At 35.7% G+C, this 25,771-nt stretch overlaps 1 protein-coding gene across 1 annotated transcript in view; it reads left to right on the top strand.

Moving 5' to 3' along the window:
* Positions 1-19,615, top strand: part of SLC1A3 (solute carrier family 1 member 3) — a 60,724-nt gene extending 41,109 nt beyond the window's left edge. The window contains exons 4-10 of the mRNA XM_035563754.2: positions 2,151-2,355; positions 3,757-3,799; positions 11,312-11,607; positions 13,536-13,769; positions 15,901-16,095; positions 18,123-18,257; positions 19,411-19,615. Of these exons, the coding sequence (XP_035419647.1) occupies positions 2,151-2,355; positions 3,757-3,799; positions 11,312-11,607; positions 13,536-13,769; positions 15,901-16,095; positions 18,123-18,257; positions 19,411-19,615 (1,313 nt within the window). The remainder of the gene's footprint in view (positions 1-2,150; positions 2,356-3,756; positions 3,800-11,311; positions 11,608-13,535; positions 13,770-15,900; positions 16,096-18,122; positions 18,258-19,410) is intronic.
* The last annotated feature ends 6,156 nt before the right edge of the window (positions 19,616-25,771 follow it).

The raw sequence follows: 25,771 nt of genomic DNA on the forward strand, positions 1-25,771 counted from the left end.
CAGCAATTAAAATATATAAAAGCAAAGTTGGCTGGACTAGGACGCATGCATTGATTTTTCACTTTTAAAATTACATTTCTTTTTGTTATACAGTGATGCTTTAAACATAAAATTTCTAACAAATGCTGTCTGATATAAACACTGTGCAACTCAGTAGCAGATCTGAAAGACTGCAACAATTATTAGCTGTATTTTTCTATACTGGTTAATTGTACTTGCATTACTACAATTATTAGCTGTATTTTTCTATACTGGTTAATTATCCTTGCATTACTTTGCATTTGCATTATTTTGAGGACTCAGAAAAAAGCAATCCTCCATCCACCCACAAGACTGGCTATAGGATTTCTTTCCTGTTCACAAAAATAAGAAAACTTTTTATTACTTTTAGCATTTACCAATTTTCTCACAGAATTTCAAAATGTATGAATGTAAACTTACCATAAACATTATCATCCCTGATACTGATGGAAGAGCTGAGTAGAGAAATGAAGGATCCAGGGCTTCAAATGTTGGATTTCTATTTTCAGTTTCTTACTGTGTTCCTAACACTTCACTCTTCTGTTACAATAACACATAAATCAAGCCATTCAGGGTGCAAATCTAGTGGTCTCTCTTTGCAATTTATTTTGTGGGTACAAATCTTACTGGCTGTAATGGTTTCTGCCGAGAGAACAGGCGAGCCCTAGGAAAAATGAAAATGGTAAGTATGAAGCATGAGATTGGTTTTGTACTTTGAAGATCTGATCAGAGCCTGGAATGCAGCCTTGACCTCAGTTACATCAGTGACTATCTAGAGTAGTTTCACTGTAACTCCAGTAGCACGTATTTCTTCATTCAAAAGGAAAACAGAAGTACAATGTACCTAGTAACAAGCATTTTGAGAAAATACTTAGTTTTGCCAGGTCATGATTCTGGTTTTATATTTCCGTATTATTTATGTTCACCTGCTCCTTTTGCCCTATTTTAAATGTTTTCTCTTCTAAGATTGGTACTCAGAGCAGGAGCTGGGCAACATTCATTATATCCTCTACATTCAGAGCATTCAACTAGATAAATATGTGAGTGGTCGGCAAAATTTTGGATCAGACAGTGCCATATAGGAGTGCATTGGAGAAGATAACACAGCAAAGAGATCCTTTCATGACCCCTTTCTTCATTTTGCACTTTGAAAGCATTATTCCAAAAGAAACAGCACTGGTGTAGGACAGATGGTATAGCCACCAAGAACGGTGAAGTTACTGACTACTTGAAATTTTAAGGAGAAGGTGCTAAGTGGCATTTTAGGTAAACAAACAGTAACTGCACCTGTTTAGAAAGAGAAGGAGATTTCCATTTGAGAGTCCTCATGAGACACTCCTGAGAGGTTCAGAGCTCTTTCCCTGGCAGAACTGCACCTTCATTTGAAAACCACTGTGCAGCCCTGTTGGTGCAAACTGGTGAACAAATACTTTAGCAGATGCCATACTGAGCACCCTAGTATTCACATTAGACCAGACACATTAAGAACAGCCAAGAATTAGGATAAATGTCACAAGTTTTGCAAAGCTTATAAAGGACTCTAAATGCGTATTCATAAAATAGCAAGGATTTTCTGAAACAAGCTAACAGCACTTAATCTATTTTAAACTCCCATGGCTTGGGACAGAGGTAAACTCAGGTCATTCCTTTAAGGATTGAAGAAAACTCTTCATAGACATTAATTGTAGCATATATTATCAACATTTCTTGAGAGTACTCTGTTTTCCTTTTTACCATTACCAGTTAGGTGAAGCACATTTCTAAGGCACATTTCTCAGATTAAGGTAACTATGTTAATAAAAAGATAAAAATTGGCTCACTGGATCTAGGGAGTGCCACACTGTGTCAGACCAATAATCGTTGCCTTTTACAAATGTAAACAAAGCACAAAAAGATGTAATTCTTATAATAGAAAATGAAATAGCAGGTGTTACGGGTGGTAGCAAGTATTAAGGGTGGGATGTGAAAACAGTGGCAGTATGAGCTGCAAAAGAGGGATGGTTTATGCCGGATATCTTTAAATGTAAAGGTCTTAAAATTCTTCCCACAAACCTATTTTCATTATGCTGAGTTTACAGTCATTACTCACAACTGTATGAGGTGAACATGCTTGTGCTTATATTTACTAGGAATTGCTGCCCTGGACAGTAAAGCATCAGGGAAGATGGGAGTCCGAGCAGTAGTCTACTACATGAGTACTACGATCATTGCTGTACTGATTGGTATAATCATTGTGGTCATCATCCACCCTGGGAAAGGTACAAAAGAAAACATGCACAGAGAAGGCAAAATTGTGCAAGTGACAGCAGCAGATGCCTTTCTTGATTTAATCAGGTATGGCTATGATATTGCACATTTTCTGTATCAATGTCAACAACAGTAATATTTAGATTTGCATGAGAAAAATAGTGGATAATTGTAGATAGTGACTGTATAAACTAGCCAAATTTCTTTCAGCTATGCAATATCACTGTTTCTAACCCCTACAATGCTACAATACATGGGTTTATATTCAAATCAGGCTGTTGCAAGGGAAGAAGCTGCTTTTAATATTCAAAGAAAGATTCTTTCACACACAAAAGAAACATTTCTGTTCTGCTTTCTGCATGGGTCTTTTCCCCTCTTTCCATAGCACAATCCTTATTATCCAAATTCCTCTGCTTTCTTTTATTCCAACTTTTGACAGTTTTCTCACTTCACTTGAATCCCTGATTTAGTTATTCATCTTAATTTTGAATGGTAGCTGCCAATTTGCGTGCATCTACTCAACTTTGTTAAATAATATGGATGGGAAATAAATTCCAGGAACATGCAAATAAAATGCTTGAAATAGAGGGGCACAGATATAAAAGCTTGTTTTCTCCTTGCTCAGAGACTCTGCAATACCTCTTTTGTAGAGCTAATATGTCATAGATGTATTCCAGGGAGTAGGGAAGCTGAGGTTTTGAACTCAGGAGCTTTTCCACAGGTAAAGCCACCAAAATTTTGTGTTCCACTAACCCATTTGGAGAAGCCAGAGACATGGAGAAAGGCCTCCAAGAGTCATGCTGCCAGGAAGGGGGACTTCAGAAAGACCCATGAAGAGGTTTGCACTCAGATTCCTCCAGATTTGTTCAGTTAGGCTGCTTCTAATTCCCTCAGAAATACCACCATTCTGGAAAGCAAACAGACTCCCATATGTAACAAATATACACACACATATGTAACTATATGTCTGTGTTATTATTAAAGCATACTCCAAATTCAGAAATATTTATTTTTTTAATCACAAGGCAATAAATTGATTAATGAAATTCATGTTGTGCTATGTGACTGCAAAAAAATGTTTGAGAAGTAGAAAATAGTTAAATATTAATAACTTCTTTATTAATCTGGATTCAGAAAGAATTAATAAATACAAACTTTAATTAATAAATACAAAGTCAGTACGGACACACAGAGCTTTGTTCATTTGGTAAATAGCTAATATCCTGCTTCATAACAAAACCTGCTATATGATATTGGATCCAGAGATTATAATTGTCTATGGTCTATCCAACCCTACAGCAATTTGTCCTGATAAAGCTAACCAGGCCAATGATGTATGCAAAGCTCTACTCACTGTATGCATAAATATATATTCATCTTAGGGTTCCTTTGAAAATTAGTTGGTCAATCCTATTGTTAGCTGTGCCACTGCCTAAGGTATTACTAGAGTCCTATTACTTCTTATATTGTTTTCTTTCTCTTTCACAGAAATATGTTCCCTCCAAATCTGGTGGAAGCTTGCTTTAAACAGGTAAAAAATATTTTTACATCTAAAACATATAATAAAGTAAGACACTTAAATGTAAAAGCATTTTCTTTAATAATAGCCTATGGTTGTACAGCAGAAACAAATCTTACATGCCCTGATATCTGTCACCAAAATAACCCCCAACCAAGTCTGATCTTTGTTTTCAATCTTATCATCTCAGTATTTACTGTGAGAAGGGAAGAAAACCCACCTGGCAAAAACAAAGCAATAAGTTTTTTTCATAATGTCAAACTCATCAGTCTACAGCAAGCTTCACTAAAGGGAATTTAGTTTTCAGAAAAAGTGTTCTGTTAAATTGGGAGATACTAATAAGATATGCACCATCATACAAAGACTGGAACATGTTCAAGAATGTCTCATGGAAAATGTGCATAGGTTAGAAACTGACACAACAATTTTTGTGAACATCAATAAGCAAATGAAACAAAGGGACATCCGGTTGCCTGTGGTAGGAATGCTCTTTCTATGTTGCTTCCCATATTGCCCTCTAATTAGCTTCAGCTTAACCTAAACTATTCTACAAATATATATATATATATATATGATAGTAACTAGTTAACATTCCTCTTTTAAAAATGGGACATTATGGAAACCTGTAATGTGTATTGTCGTAATCTAATAGCTTCATATTGAGCCCCCAGAAAATCTTGACCTGATAATATTTAAGAGTTATTGCTGTAGCAATTAAATAAGGTGGAACGTGGAAGTCAAAAAGCAAGAGTACAAAACAGAAACTTCCAAAAGACAGGCTGATTTACAGAAGGAGAGAATTTAAAAGAAACAGTGACATTTTCTTTAGTTGCATAAACCATGACCAATTAAAAGTAGTGACTTTCTACATTAAAGATTTTTTTTAAAGTTAAAGATAAACAAGATGCAGGTCCAAAACCAACAAATACTATCACTTTGTTTTTTAGCAAGGATGACTATGAAGTCAGGACAATGATGTAAAAGGACAGTATGGAAATGCAAAGATCTAACCTAAACTAGAAAAAAACAAAACAAAACAAAACAAAAACGTAATGAAGTCAGGAAATTACATCATCTTCATCTCAAAATAATGAAAGAGTTAAGGCTTAAGGTTACATATCTAGTTGCAAGTATTTTTAAAAAATCTGTCAAGTTCAGAAGTTATTATCTGTAACCGGTGAAAGCAATTATACAGCCTTTTGAGTTGCAATTGCAAAAATATTTGGGAATTGATTTTAGCTGTTGATAATCCATTAGCCTGATCTCGGTTCTACTGAAGGCTATGGCTACCTTGAAGGAAAGAGAAAAGACTTAGTAATAAATGAAAATAAAAAATACATAGGACAACAAAAAAAAATAAAGTTTTCTTTCTTTCTTCTCTCTTTTTTCTTTCTTTCTTTCTTTCTTTCTTTTTGTTCTTTCCTTTCTTTCTTTCTCTCTCTCTTTCTCTCTCCTCTCTCTTTCTCTTTCTCTCTTTCTTTCTCTCTCTTTCTTTCTCTCTTTCTCTCTTTCTCTCTCTCTCTTTCTTTCTCTCTTTCTCTCTCTTTCTCTCTTTCTCTCTCTCTTTCTCTCTTTCTCTCTCTCTCCTTTTCTCTTTTCTTTCTTTCTTCCTTCCTTCCTTCCTTTCTTTCTTTCTTTCTCTCTCTCTCTCTCTCTCTCTTTCTTTCTTGGGGTGGGGGTGGGGATTGCAACAGAAGTGCAACAACTCTAATCTTTTTGGACTTCTGTAGAACAGAGGTTTTAATATTAAGAGGGAAGTGAAATAGTTGAGCAAGGGATACAATTATTTTAAGAACTACAAAATTTAGGAAGGGAAGGCCCAGCTTCCAAACTTATGGAAGTTGCTGAATTGAGATGCTGGGTGTGTATCAGTTGATGTTTTTATGAATGACATTGCCACAAGATACACATAGTGAAATTTACAACTTGAAAATTACAAATGAAATTCACTTACACAGTGAATTTACAATTTGAATTTTACAACTTTACTTTACTTGAAAGTTGAAACATTTTGTATTGAGATATCCAACAAAAGCAAAAGTCAGTACGCCCTGGCACAGTGAACTACTCTAAGAAAGAGTATAAGGCACAATAACGAAGTGAATTAGCCATTGCAGAGATTGGTAAGGAAATCACTATAACTGAATTTAAACTGGGAATTACAGTAAGATTTTTACCCTTTATTACCTTAAATATGAAGTGCTGGAAAAATCTTAAATTAGGAGTAGTGGGAATGAACTAGCTCATCAGTTTTAATATATTGCTTGAAAAAAAAATAAAAATTGTTCAATAAAATTTCCTACAGCAACAGGAAATTCAGCTCTGTGACTAGCAGTCGTAAATCTAAGTTGTTAAAGACGTCCTGTAGATTCTGTTTATATCACATATATTGTATTTCTCACATGCTTCACAGCTTAAAGACTAAAAACTTAAGGCTTAATTTTAGCTTTAAGGCTAAAAATGGCTTAAAGCCTAAAAACAGTTCAATAAACAGAAAATGTTTAATGAAAATTTCTTCTGACTTTCATCAGCAGATATGCTTACTGAAACTGGTAGTATTATCTTCTCAATCAGGTAGCAAAACTTTGATTTTTTGTTGTATTAGGTATGTTACACTAAATCATTTTACAGGAGAAACAAGTATGTCTGTGATTCATAGGTATCCAGATGACTTTGTACATCTGACTCCAAACTTTCTTTCCAAAAGCTCATATCAAGTTTTTCTTAAGTATCTTAAAAGATTTATGAAGGATGATTATCCATTTGTCACTCATCTGCTTCTGCAACACCATGTTTGCAGTCCCATACAAAGAATACTCATAGTTCTCTACCCTCATATGCATAATACTGATCAACAGCTTTGCACACGTGGAAACCATCACTGGCATACACTCTCCACATTCAAATCACATCTGTTGATATATTAGATGCTCACATTCTGCCTTTTCCAAAAGCAAGTTTCTTTCCTGACAGATATCTGAATTAGAATGCACTGGAAGGTTTTTCTCTTTCTTTCTCACCACTCACCAGTTTCTCACCACTATTGTGGAGCTGGTCATTTCCGTATGACATATGTTGCTACCTTCACCATTCAGAGGGCTGTGATTTTTATTGGTGTCAGGAGAATCTGAAAAGACTGACTGCAGATAAATATTCCACACAACTAAAATTAGTTAATTTTGTTCAACAGCTTCTCCATACCCCTATATTCACCCGCAGTTAGGGGATATGCAAATAAACCTTTGGATTTATCTTTCAGTTCTAGCCAATAGCTTTTAATTTCTCTTTCTTTGCCAAATTCAAAGATGTTATCTATCATGTGGCTGAGCAGTCTGCTTGTTAGGCAGTAACCGCTTTATAACTGGTCATTCTTTGTGCTGTGCTCTGGGAATGCATAAAAAGACAAAAGAAACAAAAATGAACTTGGGACATCAGGAGAAGAATAATCAGTCTACAAATTTGAGGAGGGTCATTGTGTTGTATTCACAAAGCAGGTGGAACTGGTTGTGAGCCAAAGCTTAAAGAATTGGAAAGGTGCATCAAGTAACTTCTTTTTTTGTGAGCTGTTTTTCATTAATATTTTTTCCCTAACTCATACTTACCAGGGGGATTGGAATTGTAAATCACACATCCAGACATCAATATAATATATACTGTCTATTCCTCGTGATAGTTTTGGCTGGTTGAGATATATTTTAACCTTTCAACAGCTCAGTGATATAAATTTTTATAGTTCACTTACAGATAAGGTTTCTCATAAAAAACTATTAGTACTAATATGTATTAAATAGTATTTGCCTCTCTTCTAGTTTGCTTTCTATACATGAATTAATGGAAAATTTGTGAGTATTTTGCATCTAAAGTCTTACCAGGCAGAAATGCTTCTGTCTGGAGATAAAATGTACCAATCAACCTCAGAAATGACAGCACCACAGAGATGTTGTTTAGCCCTGTATAGTTGTGCAGACATCTAGTAAAGCATAACCAGCCCATCTGAAACCCTAAGCCTACTGAGTGCTTTATGTGAGCAATTTTATCTCATTTCATCCATTACTGAATGATGGAAAAGAATGAGGATATGCAGAATTGTAATGTAATATTAAAATGTCAGTTTGAGCTAAAAAAAATCTAGGAGAGTTAAGTTTTACTTAGTTTTACTTAGATCTGCAAGAATCGCGAATAACCCTGATTACCAGCAAGATACAGTAGAGATCTCCCTGCAAATACGGATTTCATAAAAACTCACAAATTGATGTCTGTCACAAGTTTTTCTGCAAAGTGGTAATCATCAACTCTGTTATTACTCACCTAGTTCAAAACCTTTGACATTTTCTATCTTCTTGAAGGTGCTCTTTAACCCCATCACTGTCTATAAACAGTTGGCTTTTCACCATTCCACATACATAAAATTTGTTTTGCAGTCATCAAGCATTCAAATATTTTGCATTTAGTGCCATCTGAAAAAGCACTAACAAGAATAAACCTCTACCTACACTTTTTCCTTGGTAGATATCTCCTTTGCAGTTCCTGTATTTGGTTTTTCTTAATTTCTTTTGTTTCACCAGGAATCTTCTCATGACTTTTGATAGACAATGTTGTGCATAGGAAGGCAGACATATCCACAAATTTATCCTTACCCTCATTTATCAATAATGAAAGAATCACCAGCTCAAGTGAATGCCTCACAGCAAATAAAGTAATAAAAATAAAGTAAATAAAGTAAAATAAAAATAATAGTAATAAAAATGTAATAAAAATAAAGTAATGAAGTACAATAAAGCAAATAAAGTAATAAAAGCAAAGAAAGCTCTAATTCTGTTGCTCAGATTCCCATTTTGAATGCCATTCTAAATAAACACTTTCTCCGCTGTTCTCCACACTGGGAAGGATTCTAGAAAGACTGTTCTCCCTGGGCTAAAGCTAACATTTCTGAACACTTAGTCTGACCAACAGGGTGAGTCAACAGAACAGATCTAGAGTTCTGTGCACCAGTAATGCACAGAGTGCACAGTAGTAGTTGAAATGGGAACAGAATTTGTAGAGAGATCCTACAATCCATATTATACCTCTAAAGAGAGAGCTACCTAATACACAATCAAATGCATCCTCCCATTGGGAAAGAATTCCATAATCAGCAGGAAAAAATAATTAAAAAATAATAATAATAATGAAGGAGTAAGCCTATTGCAACCTAATATGATTTCTAGCTGCGTTTTCAAAAGTCAGAAACTTCACGTGATTGTATTTGCTGCCCAACTCTTTGTCAGTCCCCCATCATAATTGTTGAGTCCAGTGGCTCCAACACAGGGGACACAGCATGGGGGGGGATGTCTTGCAGAAACTAAGATTGTGGTAACACTGAAAGAAAAGCAGTTTATGACTTAGCTCCTAACCTGTTCCAACAGTAAGCAGCCAGCACACATCTAACACTGTCTAGCAGCCATATCATGTGTTTCTTTTAACCTACTCATATAGATAGGAATGAGAGAATAATCTAAAGATAATGGAGGAGAATCAGGCAGAAGTCAGTTATGATGTGCCTAGAGAAAGAAGGGGAGGAAAAAAAATGCAACTAGGAAATTCTGCAGAGTGTTAGTCTTTAATTCCAGTCCTCACTAGGAGCTTACTTTTTCATGTTTTTCTAATCTGCATGCCCACAATTACAAATTACAAAAAATTACACACTTCAGATATTTGCATTTAGGAATTTTTACCTAGTTTTTCTCATAATGAGAAACAGAAATACAAATATACATATAATACAACCATCATATCCATACATTTAAAAAAAAATAATTATATATATAGCATTAGGCAATACTTAAACACTCCTATCAGGACTGAAATAAAATCTCTTTGCTGTTAATTTCTAGGCAATTTCCATTTCAACTCTAATACCTCTCTGTCACTTAAAGAGGTAATCCCATGCCCTCTTTCCCTGGCTGTGTAGTCCCACTCTCAGTGTTTTGCCACTTCTGGCATGCATCTGATTTCTCAGTGAGCTGATTTACCTCCATAGCATGTATAAAAAATGGCCATCTTTTTGCTTGATAATTTTCCTGCCAATTTAAAGAGCACTGGCTCATGGGGAGATCAAACCTGAATGGACACGGAGAAGAAATTATCACAGATTGGATGGGAGTCATTGAGGGAGTAGAGCTATGCTTTTATATGCCAGCCAACTGTTTGAACAGCTCAGCTGCCTCTTCTAACTGCAGAACAAGACTTAAAGCTTTTAAGCAAATTTAATTTAAAACTCAAGAATATCTGAACTCCATGGTGATTTACATCTTATGACATCTTATTCAGAATATTTCCATAAATCTCCTGTAAGAAGAATTTACCTGAAATCCTGAAAGACTTAAAGCCTTTAGGAGATACAGCAAATATGTTGTAATTGTACATTGAAACTATTGAGGCATGGAAAATAACAGAAACTTAGGTCAGTGTTGCTAGGTGTTGATATTCAGGTCCATCTTAGTCCATAAGCTCCATTTCACTCAAATACTCTCAGACTATGCAATAGTTTCCCAATGTTACTAATAATACAACAGCTCTTGGACCTGAGATTTGAGTTTTGTAGGCAGGACCAAAGAAATAAAAATCCAAAGTTGCTAAATAATCTTTACACCTGTATTCCATTTCTTTAAAATAATATTTAGCATCCTGAGCTATATTAGATACATTTTACTAGTAATATTTAGTATTCTTTGTGCTCAAAAGAACTTAATCAGGACAGGGCTGAAGAGATTTTTGAACCCTGAAAGAAGTATTCTGGGCACATATTTCTCTTTTCAAAAGTATGATTTGGTGGAGTACAGGTTGTCAAAGCAGAGATTTAGTAGCATACTGAGATCTTGAAATTGATTTGCCCATTACATAATGGAAAGATTTAAAGTAAAATCCTTTCCTTAATAATAATAATAATAATGAGTAGTAGTAGTAATAATAATAATGAATTGTTAAGGCAAAGCAGGGAAAACTAATGGCTTTGCCATAGCAAAGTCCTAATGTCAGGTTATAAAATATGGAAAAAAAGGTGCATGTTATGTTTAGGTTACATTCAGTCTATTTTTTTTTTCTAATTCAAAAAGAAGAAAAAGTAAGAAAAATCCAAAGCACATGAAAAGTATTCCAAAAAGACAAAAAAAAAGACCTATTTATTCAACAATTGAAAAAATGTCGGTGGGAAAAATGATGATTTATAAAAATGCAAACTCAGAATCAATAGTTTTGTCACAAAGCTCATGAGCTAGACAGATAAATATGTCTTAGATCTCAACATACTTATGAGAGAGCAAGTTCTGGAATCTAAGGGGGAGAAGATTTAGCTCTTGAAGTCAATACAGATTTTTGTTGTTTTCAGGAAAGCCAGGTTTTCATCATAGTTCATTTTACCACCAAGTACTACACAAAGAATTCAAATGTCCTACGGTAGTAATTAATAATTTAATGTGTGATTTTTTACCTTTGTCTGCTATAATTCACATGATTTCCATATTTCTGTTCTTTTTGTTTTACCAGTTCAAAACTAACTATGAAAAGAGAATGTTTAAAGTAGATATTCCGTCCAATGACACATCCACAGTGGCTTCCATAATAAGCAATGTGTCTGAAGCAATGGAAACTCTCACCCAAATGAAAGAGGAAATGGTTCCTGTTCCAGGTTCTGTAAATGGAGTGAATGCCCTTGGCTTGGTGGTTTTCTCAATTAGCTTTGGCTTAGTGATCGGAAGCATGAAGGAGCAAGGTCAGGCATTAAAAGACTTCTTTGATAGCCTTAATGAGGCTATCATGAGATTGGTAGCTCTAATCATGTGGTAAGTGCCTCTGATAAATTATGCATTAAGTTACTAACTTTTTTTTTTTCACCACAGTCATGCACTGAATAGCTAGAATCTGTCTAGCAGAAAGTCAGACAATAAGATCTTAAATTCCTTGTAGCCTTTTTGGTAAGTGAACCCAAGAACTGTAATTCTGTATATATAAGTAATTTGTTAAAAAAATGCCTGGTCTTTCAGACTGCTTGGCTTTTGACCCGGAGCAAAATCAGGATCTATGGCAGAATTTGCAAAGCTTATACAGAGCCATTCTATGTCTTCATAAAGACAATAATCAAAACAACATGCTGTCAAAGTCCTTATAATCTACTTAGACTTCGCTAAAGGAAACCAACAAATGTCTCCCATAATCACATTTCTACACAGCAAGACTTTGCTATCTTTAGTTTCCAACACAACTGGTTCCTGGTTCCTGTGTAGTGTGTAAATATGTCCTTGCATTGTAGCTGCACTGCACACAAACATACATAACTTTTTCTACTTCCTTGTTGTGTTCAGTAGATAAATAAAACCAATACCATTTCCCTCAAACAAGAGGTATGAACTCTTTTAAACACTGAAGTTTTATCTTTTTGTCATGTAGAAGGTTAATTATGAAAATAGTCTGAAATGTCTTGTTGTCTTCTTTACTATGGAAAAAAATAACAACCAAAAAACAAAACACAAACACACACACAACCAAACCAAACCACAAAGCCCTAACAAACACACTTATTTTGCAGTATTAGTTGCAAAACTAAAAAGTATATAAGTATATATAAAAGTATATAAATATGCTTATATATACATTCATATAACTATATAAAGAGTAAGATACATAGTATATAAATAAATATATTATAATATAGTATTTAAATAATAATAAATATACATATAAGTAAAACTCTTAACATCTTAAAAATCTATACAATGAAAAAATCTTTTCTCATTCTTTACCAGCAAGCTTACAATGATAAAGCACTGAGTAGTATCTGAGAAATATCTACATGGATTATATGGCTAAAAGTGCAATGGAGATGTGCTAGATAATGGTGTACTCTGATAACTTACTGTAAAAAGATGGGTTGGCATTTATGGAAATAAGGCTGTATCAAAAGTCTAGCTGTAACAGATTTGTGTTTCTGTAGATCTTAAGAGTTTTATGCTGAGTTCTAGCTCCTTCTTCATTTGTAGGTGTCCTTACTGACAAGAAAAATCAGATTAGACTACTCTTGCTGGGGCCCAACAGAGCCATAACCTCTGCCATACATAACCTCTGCCATGCTCCATGCTAGTGTTATCCAGTGCCCCACTAGGAATGGGCAGAATACACTTGAATCATTGGAAGTGTGAGTTCCTTCCCCAGCAACATGGGAAACAGTAGTGGAGAGAGAAAAGCACTGGGCACTTGGCATAGTCTGCAACGGCGTTGGATGAGTCTTCATTCACACAGGCAGAATTATACCAGAATTGGCTAAACCAGCTTTTGACACTTGAATTCCAAAGGGAGATCATCTTCCTACATGTTAAAGAAAGTTGCTGAAGAATTTTGAGTTGAGACAGTTCTTCTATAGGTTCATCTCTACATGGCAGAGTTTTTCCTGTGTCTGGCCAACCCAGTTTTTCTATGTGATTTTCATGCCTTATAAGAAGTTCTTTAAGATTTCGTGTATGAAAGGTGCAGTATACATCTCCTCTTCCTGTATTCCTCTTACCAGAGTCTATTAGAAATGTTCACTGCTGTGGTTTCATCCAGGTTGAGCTGTTTAGAGTTAAACAGTTAAACTCTCAAATTACTTCTGAATAATTACAGTCATTGTACCAGTAAATGCTACATTCATGCTTGCATATAAACACCAAAGATATGGATGAAGAAGTGTTGTTTTTTTTTGCTTTGTCCAATATAAATTTTAATTTCTTATTTGCAGGTATGCACCACTTGGAATCCTGTTCTTGATTGCTGGAAAAATTGTTGAGATGGAAGATATGGGTGTGATTGGTGGTCAGCTTGCCATGTACACTGTAACAGTTATCATTGGTTTGCTTATTCATGCTGTCATTGTCCTACCTCTTCTGTACTTCCTAATCACTCGTAAGAACCCTTGGGTATTTATTGGAGGCCTAATCCAGGCACTAGTCACAGCTTTGGGAACGTCTTCAAGGTATAACAGAATATTTTAAGTCCATATTTTTTCTGTAGTATTATTGGTTTGAGAAACAATTTTGCCTAATATAATTGGTTAACTTCATATTTCAATGTACACTTGGGCACTTAATTGCAGTTCCACTGCTCTCTGATAGAGATGACTATTATCATTATGTTGACTTGAACCTTATTTTTTATGAGACTGCTCGAACAGAGATGAAATAGGTGTGTTTGGTGATGCACACTCTATGGCTGGAACCCTTGCGACATTGCCTTGGTCTTTGAGATTTATAGGTAGTTTGTAACCACTTGTTGGTAAAGGGTGAAGCTGGCAAACAAAACTTTACATTTGTGCATGGCAAAACAGAGCAGCAAAGGGGAAGGCTCAGAAGGGATTGCATGAAAGAGTGTGAGAGTCCTTCTTGGCATGTGATATTCTGTACTAAAGATCCTGGTAGCCAGTGATGGATGGTACAACCTGCAACAGAAATGCCCCTATTGTTCCTTGTTGATGAGGTCAGAGGAACTTCACATGAATAAAAATCCTGTTTGCACCTATGATGAATGGAAACATTGCTACAATCAAATATAGGTTTCCTATACCATACGACCTTTCATAAAGCACTTTCTATTTCAATAGATTCTTAAAGTATCTCCTAAAAATAGTTGTTTTCAGTCAGCTATTCTGCATAAATAAATTCAAGACACTAGTGTTTGGATTCGTTTTGAAGATCTGGATGAGAAGCTATTAGGATTATTAATGTGGAATCCAATTAAGTTTTGTATCAATAAAAATGCTGTTAAGGAACAATGTCTTTATCTTAGTGGGTAAAGAGGGACAATTACTAAGTTTCATCGCTAAGTTTTTGGCATTTTGATGTCAATCCTTGCAATCTGTGAAATGTCTAAAAGTGAAATTTATTAATAATGATTTTACTAGGAAGATGATACAACTGAAGACAAGTGACACAGTTTAAGAGAAAATAAATAGTGCCAAATAAAATTAGTATCTAATTTTTTATGATACTACAACTTTGATGCATAACGCTAATAGTTTTAAGAGAATATTTTCCAATGTCTGTGAAATGTTCAACTTGGAGCTACTCAAGATTCCGAGTAAGAACCTAGACTGATGCTGGATCAAGAGAGCACACTACAAGTGCATTTAAAAACTGTTCAAAATTCAACTGTAAGTTGACTGCCATCAAAGAGATTTTCTAGCACAATCTTCCACAGCCCTTCTTTACTTAATACTTTATCAGTATTTTTATTTTATCAGGATTGATAAAGTTTTCAAAGACATGAAAGTCTGTGAAGTACTTAGCAATGAAGACATCACAGAAACAGAGTAATCTGAATTGCTGAGTCTTGAAAAACCTCTTTATTTTGGTGTAATCAGGTGTTGTGATACATCTTCAAAAACAAAGAGTCCAGTCCACTCTTATGAAGTAGCCACCTTATCCTTCCTTCTGAGACAGTGTCTCTGAAATGTAACTTGGCAATGTGTGGGTTGAATGGGCATTCCTGTAGTATAGGAAGCAAATTGTACAGTTATATTGATCTTTAAATGGGATGACTATTTATTTGGATGTAGCAGAGTGCAAAGATTAAGTGGTAAAGTGGTGTAATCATCTATCAGAATGCCCCTTTTGATTGAGCCATTAAATAAAGAGGGAGAAAATATGCTGTTTAGTGAAGGTTTGAATAGATGAATTTGTATAACTTCAGGAAAACAATGCCTAGGATTGGTTCATTCATAACTCCATGGCATCAAAAATGGGAAGTGGGAGTTTTAAAATAGATATTTCTGCCTAGCATGCCAAAGTATAACAAAATCTGATAAAAAGTATAACAAAATATAACAAATACTAAAGTTAGACACATTCAGACTAGAGACTACATAGTAACAATAATGAACCATTGGAAAATCTTTCCAAGTACATTAGGAGAATCTGCATTACTAGAAATGTTTAAATTCAGCCTTGGCTTTATTTATTTATTTATTCTTAATATTCTGGTAGATCACACAAAAACTAAGACAATCAGAACAATCTTTCTTGTTATAATAATGTATGACACTTTCTGCACTCCTCTTTGTAAAATGTGTACCGAGTAGCGTGTCATGCATTGTCTTCTTTTTGTTTCAGTTCTGCAACACTACCTGTTACATTTAAATGTCTAGAAGAAATAAACGGCGTGGACAAACGAGTTACAAGATTTGTACTCCCTGTCGGTGCTACAATTAATATGGATGGAACTGCTCTATATGAGGCTTTGGCTGCAATTTTCATTGCACAGGTTAACAACTTTGATCTGAACTTTGGGCAGATTATCACAATCAGGTACAGAAGCCATTACTACCTACACCTAATAAAAGCACCTTTGTGATGACTCCTTCTTGCTGTTATATGAGGGATTAAAAAAAAAGCATCTAGACCTAAAAACAAGAACTGCTACAGTAGCTGAATAACTGATTTACATCTTCTGCACAGAAAACGCCCCCCAGCACATATTCTCCATTAGGTAAACATTTAAAAACTAGAGCATAACACACCTATCACTGCACTTAGTATACTGAGTCGGCAGGAACAATATTTAATAACTTTTTAATTTCTTTTGTCATTAAAATTTTCTTTATTAAGAATTCATGCAGCTGCTGGGAGCTGTGGACTGGATATCAGTACTGGATAGTTTGCATTGCATGTACCAAGCCATAGCTTAAAAGCAGCACAGTGGCATGGTACCATGGATATCGTAAGGCTGAGAGGGGTGGTGTTTTCCTTGTCTTGATGGTCTCAGGATACAAATAGAGTTTTTGTAAGGAGTGTGTAAGGAGTAGAAATTCCCTTTATTAGTTCAGCTGATAGAGGTGGAGAAGATGGGTATGTTTTCAAGCACACAAGCCTTCATGTTTGAAATAGAACAGAAAAAAAAAAACACTATGTAGCTCTTGATGATAACCGATCTGTATTAATGTCATTATGTAACTCAAAAAATTTAAGAGAAAAGGGTGATGGGTACCTGTGCAAAAGAAGGAAATGTCAACAAGGGGAGAAAGGGACACTATAGGACAGAGAGAGAAAAGTATTTATCACTCAGGAGTAGTGAACATTCAGATAGTTTTGAATGGGGAATATAGGAGATTTTCCAGCAGAAGTGCTTTTCTCCTTAAAAAAAAACAAACACCAGCTTAATTCAATATTCATCAACAGAAGGCATAAATCTGCCTCCACACTCTGAGGCAATAATTCCGCATTCATTAATACTAGAGCTGCTCGCTGCCAAATCACCTGACAAAACATATTCTTCCTAAACCATGTGTGAACAAGCATATTTATGCCAAGTTACTAGAGTGTATGGTTCAGGGTTCCTGCCAGCTTTCTGTTTTTTGGTGGCTGAATGCCAACTGCCAGAGGACAGATTATAATTCACTTGGCATAAAGTTACAGTACTGCATCCAGGTTTGGGGCCCCCAGCACAAGAATGATGTGGACCTGTTAGAGCAGGTCCGGAGGAGGGCTATAAAGATACTCAGAGGGCTGGAGCACCTCTCCTGTGCAGAAAGGCTGAGAGACCTGGGGATGTTCAGCCTGGAGAAGTGAAGGCTCTGGGGCCACCTCATTGCGGCCATTCCATACTTAAAGAGGTCTTACAAAAAGGTTGGAGTAGGAGTCTTTTCTCAGGTAGATATTGATAGGACAGAGGTGAATGGTCTTAAACTAGAAGAGGGTAGATTTAGATTATACATTAGAAGGAAATTCTTCTCTGTAGAAGGGTGGTGAGGCACTGGCACAGGCTGCCCAGAGAAGCTGAGGATGCCCCATCCCTGGAGGTGTTCAAGGCCAGGCTGGATGGGGCCTTGGCCAACCTGATCTAGTGGGTGACATCCCTGCCTATGGCAGGGGGGTTGGAGTTCAATGATCTTAAAGGTCCCTTCCAACCCGAGCCATTCTATGATTCTATGATTCTATAGTGAGGTAGACAGAGAACAAAACTTTTTGCATTAGATCTGTCATGACAAAATTATCTCATCAAATTTACTTTTAACATGTTTGAGCTGCTGGAGTGCATTTGTTCAGCAAGTGGTGGCATGTACTTATGTTTTTGACCATCCATTAGCATCTTCTAGGGTATTTACAATCACAAAATCATGTGTCCATGGTTCTGGATAAAGGTTTAGTGTATACATTTTAGGTTAAAATCCACACACCCCTGCATCTGTGCAGTTCTCAGATTAGGGACTGGAGTCATTTTTTTCTTTATTGCCGAGCAAATGCATTCTTGCTTCATATCTGTTGTTAATGTTTGCCAGATGATAAGGTGTTTACTATGAAAGTCAATTAATTGTTCTTGTGGTCTCTTTTCTCAGCATCACAGCTACTGCTGCCAGTATTGGGGCTGCAGGCATTCCTCAAGCTGGACTGGTCACCATGGTCATTGTGCTTACATCAGTAGGTTTGCCTACAGATGATATCACTCTTATCATTGCAGTGGACTGGTTCTTGTAAGTACTTTTCCAGCATCATTAAGAGCTTAGACCACATTTAGAAGTGCTGTACCCAGGGACATTTTGACAATATTGCAATCAGTGGTGTACTTTTGCTGTCGAAGGTATTTGGAAAGAAATGTTGAAAAGAATCACAGTTTCTTGCAATTAATGAATATTCTTAGACCAGATGGTAAGAGGTGTTACTTAGTGATGGTTCCTCTTGTGTGCAAAAGTTTTACTTAGAAATCTGGATCCTTACCATACTAGGAGAACTTTTAGATACACTGTAATTCAACCAGAAAAGCTATAGTCTTTTTTTTTTTTTTTTTGGGGGGGGGGTTGGGGGGGGGAGGGCAGTTGATGAAAACCTTTCCATCAATCAGGCTCAAAGTATGGAAGTTGACTGGTTCAGACCTGACATATTTCATTACAGACCTGTAGTCTGTCTAATCCAGGAATCTACATCTTCCCCATAGACACAGAAATGAAAAACAGTTGTGTAATTCTTACCCAGCATCCTTCAGTTTTTCTATTCCTCTGTCTGCAGTACGGCTACACTTGTAGGTATATAGGGTAATCTCTTAGAGAAATCCAAGAACCAAATCACAACTAATAGAGGATCATTTCTTCCAACCTCTATTTGCCCATTTTCCAGAGACTTTCACCCTTCAGTCTTCCCAAATGATCCCTGTAAGAAGTTGCCTATGTCTTTTTCAGAATGTTAATGTCTTCAAATGATTATCTAACCACTTTGAATCATTTCAGCAGGATTTCATTACTAAATTACTGACTGTAGTTTATGGTCAGGAGGAAAATAACAATAACATACATTTTCATTGGCTTTCTGTGTTGAGAGGATATCAGCCCAAACCAGCAGAGTATAGAAATACCTCTGAGAAGCATCTGTCATATGCTCCCTTTGTCACGCTCTTCACACAGATACTTATTGCTGTGAGGTTACCAACAGTATTAACATATTTTGTGCCTCCAAATCCTAGTATATTGTATATTACTGTAGAAGGAATCGTGGCGTTAACAGTTAAGTTAAATGAATATACATAAAATTACTGAATCATCAAGTAGTTATGAAAAGGTTGTTTAAACAACTGGTCTGCATGCTTCCCAGAACAAGCGGTAAAGCCAAGGCTAATTTACCATTTCTTTTTAGGGATCGTCTCCGTACCACTACCAATGTCTTGGGAGACTCCATTGGAGCAGGAATTGTTGAACACTTATCACGGCATGAGCTGAAGAACAGGGATGCTGAGATGGGTAATTCTGTGATAGAGGAAAATGAAATGAAGAAACCATATCAGCTGATTTCACAAGAAAATGAGAGTGAGAAACCATTAGATAGTGAAACCAAGATGTAGGGTAAAGAAGGCATGAGTCCAACACTACAAGTGTGGAAAATACACACTTATTCCAGCCATTTATATCATGAATTTACCAAGTCCACTTATTCCCTGTAATCTCCCTTTATGCTTGCACTTGAAAGAATTAATGAAAATATATTCCAAATTAGCAGTGATCAAGGTATATGTTGCCTTCCCACTTAAAAAAGAAAATTAACAGGCAACAACACTTGTCCTGCTATACAAGTGATAACTGGGGATAAAAAAATCATAATCAATTAAGTTAAAAAATAAAAATAAAAATCAGTGTGTGTGTTACTCGGTCCTGTAAATGTGATTTTTTTTTTTTTTTTTATGAACTGGAAAGTAAAAACAGATAACAGAGCCTGAAAATGGTTTTATTTTTTTAAATACCTGTTGTGAAATTCCTAACATCTATAAGCACACAATCAATACTTCTAACTTAATAACTGCATTCAGCTAAGTAAATTAACATTTTTTGTTTTTTCATCTGATGTTTTTTTGTCCTAGCATTACATCCTTGTTCAATTACTAGCAAGACAATAAAAAGGACTGTAATTGAAAGGATTAAAAAAAAAAAAAAAAGAGAGATATGTAGGTAAAGAAAAAAAAAGAAAAAACAAAACAAAAACACAATCAGCACTTTTATCAGCTGACTTGAAATACTTCAGAGAAAGTGATTTTATCTGGACACAGTTTTTTGCATTGTCCTCAGCTGATCTTGACAAAAACCTAGTCAGCTCCCACTGACTTGCAAACATTTATGTACGTACCTCCACTCTGGATTTGCCCCAATAATTTCAACACCACAACCCAGCTGAACAATATACATGTTTAAGTGCTTGTAGGAGCAAAGCCCTAGGCTGTATTGACTCTGGGACTGGAAATGCATCTTAATCTATGTGTGGAGGAAAAAAAATTATTAAAAAAATATGCTCTGGGTATGCCAATTAATCTCCTTCATAAGCAATAATAAGAACAGGAGGGAGTGCTATCCCTCTGCAGAAGGTGCAGAAGGGTGAGATGATCATATCCTAATGGTACTGGATTCTAAATCTGAATCCCTTATGCCAACAAGGGATTTTCTGATTGGAAAACTCCCAAATGCTTGCTCACTCCACTGACAGCAATAAAGCTGTTAGCTGGATTTACATTTTTCCACCTGGAGAAGGCTCCCTAACTACATGAGAATTTTCAAAATCCTTGTGCATTTATTGGCAGCATCTCAAAAATAAAAAACAACCCTTTAGAAATCAAAACTAATGGGTGCTTTTTTACATTTTTCTAGGGAAAAAAAATGTATAAAATGCAAAATAGCAAATACTATAATAAATGTTGAAAACTTAATTAGAAAGAATTTTAAAGAGCAATATTGTAGGTTTCTTTCAGGAAACAGATAAACAAAGAATGAAAAAAAGGGGATAATTCACTTTTAATCCTGTGGCTGTTTGTTCATTTCAGCATTATTCTCTGATGAAGCCCTTTTCTAGAAATGTAAATTATATATATTTTCCTTTTTACCTTGTATTATTACAGAGGTTAAACTGGAAAGTTTAATAATACAGTTATGGTTGGGGGAATAAAGAAATATTAATTGAAAGGCACAATAATGTTGAGCAATCATTTTTATTCAAACATAAGTTTCTCTTCTTTCTGCCTTCCCTGTTTAAAAATAAATAAATAAATAAATAAAAATGAAGGATTCCCTTGCAATGTCCCAGTTGCTACTCAGAAAAAAACATTCAGTATGTTGCTTTTGTCTCTAAAAGAACATAAATACAGTGTGTTTCACTGTAGTGAATATGTCAGCACCTTGATTGAAGTCAAATCTTTTTCTGTGTCTAAAGTAACAAGGCAAGACTGGTTTTTTTCTGGACTGAAAACTCCTGCCCAACTTCTCCTGTTGAGTAGCCCAGACAGTATGGGCAGGAAGTCTTCAGTGACTGAAGTAAGCCGGGTTTAACCCAGTCTGTCGAGCAGTCAAACCTGCAAAGCTCTAAATGAATCTCTGGCTGAAAGAAAGCAAGAATGATTTATTTTTTTTTCTAACAGAACACAAGTCTAGGATTCAGACATTTTCTGATATGTTATTAGAGATATTTTTATATAGCTACTGTATTCAGAATGTGTGTATAAATGTTAACTGTAGAATTTATGGCATAACAATTTAATTTTTGTTAAGATTCTGTTTGGAAATACATTGCAAAGGCTTAATGTAAATGGCTGTCTTTCTATGACATCAGCTGAGAAAAATGAATTGTGTCACAAAGTATGTGATCTTTTTTTATACTAACTCTGTTTCTTTTGGAAATCAGATATTATAGAAAAATTCCTTTCCCCATCCCCTATTGATTCTGCATTGGTATGCACCCAGAGTGGATTGAGAAACATTACTTTGTAGATGTATTTTCAATAAAAATAGTTTTACATTACTGCTTTTTATTGGGGGATTTCTTTCAAATGCTCTCTAACAGAAGCTTCACACAAACTCAAAACAAATGAACCCATAATAGGCAACTTAGGAATTCCAGGCTGTTATATACAGTAGGGTCTGGCTATAGCAAGTCTTCCTTATTTTATATATCTGCTTACAGTTTCAAGACCAAAAAAAATAAGTAGATAAATGAAACAGCACAGAAAAAAAGAATGAAGAAAGGGTGGGTGTAGAGGAACATTAAAAATAAAAAGAACCAAAGTTAATCAAACTTAATTTCAGTCAAATTCAGGTATATAACTTCATATTGATATCTGCAAAATATTAAAATATTAAACATTTATATTTGAATTTATTCAACAACTGCAAAGTATTTATTTCATTTTGGATGTGTAATTACACGGTCCAAATGCAGAAATGTCATAGTGTCGTGGGAAGTAATAGAAGTCAATTGACTAAGATATTACAGCATTGTTACATTACAGTTGTCCTAGACAATCCACTGTTTTTCTCACAGAAGTGGTTTGGGATGGTGTCAAAGTCCATTTGGCAACAACTTCAGCTAGCAGAGATACCATCTAATGGAAATGAATGTCTTTCCAGAAGGAGTGGGAAGATATAAAAGACATGAGCTTAATCACTTGAATTTGGAAATCTGTGTTGGCTGGAGCACGTGGAGGCAGCAGGGAGATGCCCTGCCTTCCTGAGCATACACCAACAAACCACTGGACAATGACCTCTATTAAATGACCTGTAGTATGTTGAGCAAAAAACATATATAAATACAAACAGGATTTAAAAAAATAATAAAATAAAAAAATCAAAGAAGAGATGGAGTTATGAAGTGCATAAGCATAATTTTTCCATTTTTCTCCAAGTTATCTACACATTTATTCATTCTGTCCAGTTAGGTATCTTTGTGTTTTAGAATTCCTATTGTAATGGGAAGAGCCATAGAAAAGAGGGTTAGTGTATCATTTGGAGGCATTTCTGGCATGGTGGTCTCACTGACTTTTCTGTCACCCCACCCAGAAAAAAAGATCTCTGGTATTCCATAATTTTTCAGTAGTTGGGATACAATACAGCCATGCCATTCTTAGGCAAGAATTTATGTCTCTGTGACAGTGTGTGGCCCATATAAAGCAAAAGGATCATGCATATAGAAAATCAACTACTGGCACAGAAAGTACTTCTGCCTTCCTTTCAGAAGAACTGGGTTTGCATGAGTAAAATTTGTGTTCCAATGCAGGCACAACTGATGAGAAACTGAGGGCATTTCTTTCAACTGACACTATAACATGTACTTGGTTTAAAAAAGTTACAACGGAAATGGTACAGAAGAGCATATCTTGCTTCTGGTGTGATCAAGTGTGCTAGTTGTATTTGCTGTGATCAACAGTGTGTGATCAACTTGCTCCCAGTGTGATCAGCTCTTTCCCAGAGAAAGATAAAAAAAAAAAGAGATGAAGTGATAGTTCACTCCTTGTCTGGCTTTCTGTCATCTTTTTTCTAAGATATCGGCTTACACCGGGAGTATGGAGTAAGAGAGAGATGGAGAGAGATGTCTGCACCTCCATGCCAAGCTGAAAACCCAGACTTGCAACATCAGTGAAGCAGTGAGATTCCCTCTGATAACAAAGAGAACTGTAGTCAGATGACAACATCCTGCATCGCGATTCTTTTTCTGTCCCTCTGCCTTCCTCCTGGCTCCTCAGATGTCTTTAAGATACCCAAAGGTATCTAAAATTCCAAAACTTTACTATAGGAGCACTTGCATATCTAATTGAAGTTCTTCAGCATGCCTCATTACACAACTAGGGCTGCACAAATAATTGAGTTTACACTTCAGTGAGAGAACTGAAAGACTGGGGGAGGTATAATGTTTCCAGGTCATCATGAAATTTTTTTTTTTAATGTTAAAATAAAATTAACAAATAAAAAAATGTCAGCCTCAGGTATAATGAAATATTTCATTCTCTATTTCTTCAAACATCTCATTTTTATCTCATTTCTGAATGAATTTTAGTCTACTCTAAATTAAAATAAATAGCTGTAAAATGAATGGTTACTCTGACATAAGATATTGAACCATTTAGCTAAGAAAATATCACGGAGAAATATTTCAACATTTCTGTAATAGCTCCTCACTTTAATATCAGTTATGTTCATAAAAGTTGGCACACCTTCACCTTGCCTCAAAAACTGAATTTTTCAGCAATATATTTTTATAAGAACACTTTTTCATTGCTCTTTATAGCTTCCTTTCTCCAGGTATTGCACATTTTTCTGCTTTTTCTGATTGTTCAGATTTTTTTTCTTGATTGTGTCATTGACTTTTTAAGTGTTGGGTTGTTTTTTTTTAAAAAAAAAAAAAACACTTCTAAAAGTAATAAAAAACCCTCTCACTTTACTGATATTTTTTCCAGTACTACAGTTATTATTTCTCATCAAATTTTTTCCTGCATTGTTTTTGTTGACTTTTTTTTTTTCCAGTGCCCCAAGCAGTTTCCCATTTTCTCCAGTACCATATTCCTCTTTCCATCCCACCCACTTTCTCTCTTAGCTCTTCTCTTCATTTGTACAGCTTCTACTCCAGAAACCCCACTGCTGTGGCTGTTCATAAACCCAAATTTAGGTCTCAATAGTGTCCTATCCCCTTCATAAATCTGTACAAGTCTCTCATCTTTTCTGTTTTTTTTGGTTCTCCATAAGTAAAATTGGGACAAAACCATCACCCTAGCACCAGGTTTGTTGATAAAGAAATAAAGGTTGTGGAGAGCCCACTTGGCAGAGCTGACGTACACACCTGGGTCATGACTTATGGGTCTTCCAGACCTTGGGATCGCCCTCGAGCAAAGGAGCTTTGGACTATCAGCTCCTGCACTGTAGACACTTGAAGAGTATTTGAGCAACTTTTACTTCAAAACAAATTTGTTCATTGTAACTGTACATAAAAACAAGTCAAATCCCATGGTGCTTGCTGGCACCAAAGTCCCATAAATAGCAATAGGGGGAAGGATAAAATAAAGATCTGACTCGGATTTCATGCACAGGGAATAAACTACACTGTAAATATACTCTGAATATGATTAGAACTGATGTCAGATGGTGACCGTCGTTCAGTCTGAGCAGGTGCTACACAAACTTCCCTTCACAGATCTGCTGGTTCACCCTGCCCCGGACCTGCTGTTCCCTGCACAGCCAAACTCCACTCCTCTCCCAGGCAGCAGCTCCTGGCCGTCCCAAATTGTGTGGTGGTTTTGTGATATGCACAAACGGGGACCAGGATGAGACCACCCAGCTTGTTTGCATTTACAGGCCAAGCCAGGATGCAGGGCTCAGTCTCCAGGAGAAAAAGACTATGGTACTAACCCACTGTGCCACTTAGCATCCACAGTGCAAAAGAGCTATTCAGATGCTGCCAATGCTTCATTTTTAGCTGTACTGTGGCTCTGTAACAATCAGCCTCCTGAAAACTCCGAAATGTCTCCCAGCAATGACAGACAAAATTTTGGTCCCATTGGATTGTGCTGCCATCGTGTGGCAAATGTTTTTACAATAAACATTTCCCCACCATTTAAAAAAAAAAAAAAAAAAAAAAAGGAAAGCCACATTCGCTTCAGCTGCAAAATGTTATTGTAATCCAGTTTACTCACATGAATAATCATTCATCTTGTCCTTTGTTTAGCACAGCCTTAAAGAGGTTCAGCTGTGAACAC

Source organism: Cygnus atratus, chromosome Z, assembly GCF_013377495.2.
Source record: "Cygnus atratus isolate AKBS03 ecotype Queensland, Australia chromosome Z, CAtr_DNAZoo_HiC_assembly, whole genome shotgun sequence".
NCBI classification, from domain to species: Eukaryota; Metazoa; Chordata; class Aves; order Anseriformes; family Anatidae; genus Cygnus; species Cygnus atratus.